The sequence below is a fragment of the Micromys minutus genome (genome assembly GCF_963924665.1).
Source record: "Micromys minutus genome assembly, chromosome: 5".
In the NCBI taxonomy this organism is placed as follows: Eukaryota; Metazoa; Chordata; class Mammalia; order Rodentia; family Muridae; genus Micromys; species Micromys minutus.
Genome location: NC_137974.1, coordinates 78,093,582 through 78,099,581, shown reverse-complemented (window position 1 = coordinate 78,099,581; position 6,000 = coordinate 78,093,582). Strand labels below are relative to the sequence as shown.

The following is a 6,000-nucleotide window of genomic DNA, read 5'->3' as shown; positions in this document are numbered from 1 at the left end:
ATCCTCAATCAATGGTGCACTGGGGAGCAAGGGAGGGTCTGGGCTCTAGTTAAGCCATACGGGAGAAGCACAAGAAGCAACTGTGGTTCCGAAGACAGCTCTGGGATAAGGATATACTAGATAACAATCCTGCGTATGGATTATGCCTGGGAGGATCTGGCGGTTGTGTTGAATGCTGCATCCGAGTGTCAGTTTGGTAGACATGTATGTAAGGGTTTCAGGGTGGGGGAGTCTGATGTCCATAACCAACCTTCAGATATTTCAGGAGGTATGAGAGTGCACGTGTGTCTGGAAGATGGAAAACGAAACGCTGAGCTAAGAGTGTGAGGAAATATTACTTCCACTGAAGTCTCAGGGCTCGTGGTTTCCATGATTGGAGTGTCCCCTAAGGAAGGCCTGGTGCAGAGCTTAGTCCACATTGGGGGTAATAAAAGTCGGACTTCCTCTATGGCATTCAGAGGTGGGACCATGTAAGAATCAACTCGGGTAGGACGTGAACAGATCCTGTGGCTCTATCAGAGGACACATAAGTTCTTTTAGTGTGTGTTACCCAGACTATAATCTCTGCTGTCATTACTCAGGTGCCACCCACCTTGTTGATTTGAGTCAGGGTCTCTCAGTAGACTGGAACTCACCAAGTGGGCAAGGCTGGCTGGGTCCGTCGTTTTGGGTTTTTTTTTTGTTGTTGCTGTGCTGTTAGCAACAGATAAGGAACTAACAGGGAGCCGCTGGTCTAAGAACAGCTCCTCACCTCTCAACATAAATATTTTCTATCAACTCATAATTTCTTATAATGAAGGATAAGCCTAGTTTTATTGAGACAACTGACTTCAGACTTCCTGTCAGTCAAGGATGACCATGACCCGAGTCTCCTGCCTCAGCTCCTGAGTGTTGGGAATCAAACCTAGGCTTCCTGCATGCTAGACACGGCCAGCCGAGAGGCATGACCAGAGACTTCTCTTTGAGTGACAGATGGCACAGTCACTGATGTCGGCGACAGTTCCCCCATTTCAGTCACCTGGGCACGTTCTATAATCAATGATGAACCTTTCCACCTTTTGTGGTTTATGAGTGTTTTTACTTACCCAGCACCTCGCTTTGTGTAGGGATTGGGGTGGACCTGTACCCGAGAAGCCTGTCACTCCTGACTAAATATGATACAGGTAGTCACCCTGCCTGGGAGGACTATGTCACCACAGACCACAGCACACAATGACCTTTTCAGGGTTTATTCATCTGCTAATGTTCAGTCTCCATCTGGACAAAGACAATTAGAAGACAGCCAGTTGCTTTTCCATGATCAATTCCATACCAATAACCAAAAGATTCCTTCTCAACACTTTTTAAAAAATTTTTTTTAATAAGAAGCTATAAATAAATAAAGCTTTAACGCTCCTGGGTTCAAGTGGAATAGTTCCAGTTCAGACTCGTCAGCTGGACAGTTCTGTGGTCCCTGCTTCCCACTCTAGGAGGGGGTGTCTGCGGGGCTGCAGGGTGCCTTGGGACTGAGTTATCAGCTTGTTGGATTTGCATGGCCTTTTAGCCCCAGGAAACAGTCCTGCAGGCAGAGTCCTTGGAGCTGGAAGGATGGGGAAGCACCCTGTTCTGAGATGCTGAGAGTACCAGGAAGCTGCGCCCCAAAGCTGGTAGCCTGAACCTTAGGCAGGAGTGGACAGTTGAGGGACTGAGGATGCCTCAACCTGGCGCTGGCCTGAGATGGAAGGGAATATTTTTCAAATGCAGCAAAGATTGAGACCCGTGCTTCCGTGTGAGTCAGGATGGCGGGGCATACGTTAAAACATATTCTAGTATGTACAGAACAGATCTTATGTTCGGGTCCTGTATACAAGAAGGTTGTGAATGGGGCAGGGTATGTGGAGCTGGGGTACTTCCTGACAGAAGCAGCAGCAACCAACGTGACGTGACCTGTAAAAGATCCCAGGGCTCCCCAAATTGCTCCAGGCTCCCCACAGATATACAGTCACCCTGAACTGGGCATCTAAGCCAATCCCTTTCAGTGACCTTGACCTCCTAACTCATCTTGCTACCTACATCCTCAGAGATCAACCACCATAAAGGTGGCCGCGGACTGGGCTGGACAACGCATATCAGAACTCAAATCCTGCCTGTGGACCCCAAGGTCAAGTGCCTGAGTGTAGGTCTCATACCACACACATGTGAAAGTTAACCCATTACTCTAGGGCGGCAGTGACACCTGCCAACATCTGGAATATTGCTGTGCTACATAAGGCCCCCCTCTTGTCTGTGGTGACCCACCCCTTCTTAGCCTGAGTGTTAAGTGAGGCAGAGGCAGAGGCCGGGAGTGGGCCCTGTCCTGTCTCAGGGTCAGCTCACAACCCTTGGCTGCATGCATAAGGACTCTGCAAAAGCCATGATACCTCCACTGAGGGCCTGCCAGGGCCTCTTAAAGAACATAAGGGACAGGGAACTAAGCAAGTGCTTTAAAAAAAAAAAGCTCGATATGCAACATGGCTTCTAGTATGCTCCCTGGCTGGCTCGTGGGGCTGCTGGAAATAGCCGGGTCAGACTTTGTGAAGGGTAGGAAGATGTAGGGAGAGCCAGAGTGGGGAGGGTTATGCAGACAGGCCCAGAAAGGACACCCAGAACGGTCTTCCTCCAACCTTAACCGAGAATGGGAAAGTCCCCATCCTGGCCATCCATTACCAACTCAGGTCGCTGTGGCCCTGTGTCCCGGCCAAAGGATGCTTTTATGCACGGGACTGAAAGAGTTGCTGGTATGGTAGGAACATTGGCACACAAGCCCTTGTATAAATGTTTCAGTGATGGGGGAGGGGCAGTGCATCAGAAAGCATAGGGATTGGTGGGGGGAAACTCTCGGTGTCCATCCCTTTCCTGCTTGAACCTGGTTTCCCCAAAGCCAGGATACACCGTGAACTCTGATCATGGCCCAGAGAGTGCAGTGGCCAGGTGCCAGACTTGAGTCTTCTCTGCCACAGTTGGGGCTGACCCTGACCTTGAAAGCAGCTTTGATGGGTGGGGGTTGGGGGAGCACTCCAGGTCTGAGGACGCCTCTGAGATATGCTTGTATTCTCAGAGAAAAAGTCTCCCCAAGATTCTGGGTTATTAGGGTTCCCCAGAGGTCCAGGAGCTTCAACCAAACTATTAGGAGCTAGTAACATGTTCCTAGAGGGCTGGTCATTGGGGGCCAGTGCGTGCATAGTAGGTGTGGGAGTCTCAGCTGAGCAGACACATCCCCTCGCCAGTCTTTTTTCAAATCTTTGTCAGTTTTTAACTGTGACATAGGGGCCAGGAGAGCAGGGAGGCCATCTGCCCCAGAGGTCCTACCTTGCCCACCAAGGCCTAGGGCATCCCTACTAACGCACTTCCCGCTGCACCGGACAGGAAGAACTGTTGGCCCCATTTCTTTCCCTGTTAAATCTTGCCCATCACTCTCTGTCCCCTGACACTATTACCACTTCTCAATGATATGGCTCATGTAGTCCTCGGTGGGCACGCGGCCTGGCTCTTCTGCGTCCTCCCGTGGCAGCGCTTCCTTGGAGCGGTGCAGGAGGCGCTCCTCACGATTGCGCAGGCGCTGCTCCCTGCGCTCCAGTTGTCTCTTGTACTGATAACGCTGCTGGAAGAGGTCCTTGGCATAGTCATACAGTTGCATGTCCAGGTCATTGAGCTCCTCGATGTGCCGGATAGTGTCCTCATCTACCTCCACACCGCCCGCCCGCGTACTGTTGTACTGCATGAAGGGCCGGATGAACTTGAGGTTGAACGTCCGCTCAAATAGGTACTGCGTCTTGCGTTGGAACTCGGTGAGGCCGAAGAAAGCCATGCCGCGCAGGTTCTTCTTGGCGCTCTCGAGCAGCAACTGGGCCCGCTTGCTCTCGGGGATGAAAGACAGGTTGTAGCAGCCCACCAGGCTGAGGTCAGCCAGCATGCGAACCTGCCGGTTGTTGGCCAGGTTGTAGGGACAATCCATGAACTCCTGTAACGTGCAGCCCGACCAGTCTGTGCCCTCGTAGCAGGGCGGCAGCTCCTCCGGGGTCGGTGTGCGCCCGTCACACATGTGCAAGGAGGTCTTCCACGTGGCCCCGCGCTGCACGTGTCGCCATTCACTCAGGTAGCGGGATACGGGGTCTCGCAGCAAGGTGATGTAGTAGAACTTTCTACAACGAGAACGGGGAAGAGATCAGTAGCGTTTGAAAGGGGACAGAGCTGCGCTCACTGTGGTGATTGTGGCTACTGAACTCCTGAAGGGTGAGCTGCTCAAGGAAGGGACTGGCAGTTTCTCTCAGTGGGTCAGATGGTGGCTGTACCCCTCAAAGGTTGGAGCGGAATGAGACCCATCTGGCCTTATGCCTGGGACCTATACACCTTGCTGACATGTTGTGTGGTTGCCTTTGACCTTCGGAAGCATTTTGTGTTCCTGGTGTCAGATGCCCATCAGTACTGAACTAATGGTAAGTCTAGGGTCAGACATCTCAACAGGGCTGCCTTCCTCCTGGGGTGAGCTCTGTGCGGCTGAGAGCCAGCAGCCCCCAGGTCTAAGCTCCCTCACGTCAAGCATCTGCTATGCCCCATCTCATGGTTCATGGCACCCCGACTTCAGCAACAGGCCAGGTACATTAAAAAGTCCCACCATACTATCTACGGTCCTATAAAATACTATGTCTTCTATCTGTGTGGTCACCTGGTTTATTGAACAGACAGACTGGGCTCAGAAGCCAGGTTTTGCCACAGATACAACAACAATAATAATAGTAATGATAATAATGATGATAATAATAACATTTATCAAGTTTTCAGAAGTAAGAACTGGTGTTAGAGAGATGATCAGTGGTTAAAAAACATTTGCTGTCCTTCAAGAGGTCAAAGGTCTGTACCCAGTACTTAGGTGGCTCACAACTGCCCGTAACTCCAATTCTAGGAGATCTGAGGTACTTTTCTTGCTTTCTCAGTTACTCACACACAGATACACATACATACTGACACATGTGCAGACGAGCTCACACACACATACACACACACCAAAAGAAAACCCCAAGAAACTACAGTCATAGAAGTTTATGTTGAAGCCATTGATAATTTCATTGTATTGAGATAGTATAGCTGGAAATTCAAGACAGAGGCTAGAGCTAGTGTGTTCTGAGGGTGAGTCCCCCAGGACACCAATTCTTTGGGATGGGCTTAGGACAGCAAGGATATAGGTCTTCAGTGCTGTGAGTTAGTTGTCTTTCATAGACATGATACAAGTTCTTAGGGGCGAGCAAGACGGCTCAATGATTAGGAATACTTGCTGTTCTTGCAAAGGACTTGATCAGTTCTCAACACTCACGTCCTGGCTCACAACCATCTATAACTCTGGCTCCAGGCACTCCAACACCTTCTTCTGGCATTACCAGGCACCCACACATAAATACAATCTTTTTGACAAAAGGAGACAGGGGTTGGAGAGATGGCTCAGTGGTTATAAGTATGCACTGCTCTTCCAGACTAGGACTTTGTTCCCAGCATCCACATCAGGTGGAGACTCCTTGGGATAGCACCTCTGCAGCTGAGGGCTTCAAGTGATGTCTCCAGGCCACGCCCCACTTCTTATCTGCTTGTAATTCTGGGAAAGTTGGTCTGTTTCAGCCTGTCTAGGCAATTCTAGGCATCTGATGGTGCCCAGAGTCATGGTGTGTGTGTGTGTGTGTGTGTGTGTGTGTGTGTGTGTGTGTGTAGGTGAGAGTCAAGGAGAGGGCAAGGAGACTATAAGACTTTCTTTCTTCCTTTGTAGCTCCACCCACACCATGCTGGGCGGAACCATTCTACAAAGTACATTCAGTGCTAATGTCAACCGGAGAGGTGAGGAATCTGGGCCAAGGGGTAGGGGAGCTGAGGGCACCTCCTCCAGCCCCCACATTGCCACCTGGCATCTGGTGGGTGATGGCTGATGCGGAGCTTGAAGGGGAAACAGAAATAGTAAGCTTCCACATTAATTGGCACGATTAATGGACTGACTTA

The 6,000-nt window shown here is 50.5% G+C and overlaps 1 protein-coding gene across 1 annotated transcript in view; it reads right to left on the bottom strand.

Annotated features, from left to right (window-relative positions):
- Positions 1-1,232: 1,232 nt before the first annotated feature.
- Positions 1,233-6,000, bottom strand: part of HS6ST1 (heparan sulfate 6-O-sulfotransferase 1) — a 36,945-nt gene continuing 32,177 nt past the window's right edge. Inside the window, exon 2 of the mRNA XM_080917528.1 lies at positions 1,233-4,160. Coding sequence (XP_080773654.1) covers positions 3,452-4,160 — 709 coding nt within the window. The 3' untranslated portion in view covers positions 1,233-3,451. The remainder of the gene's footprint in view (positions 4,161-6,000) is intronic.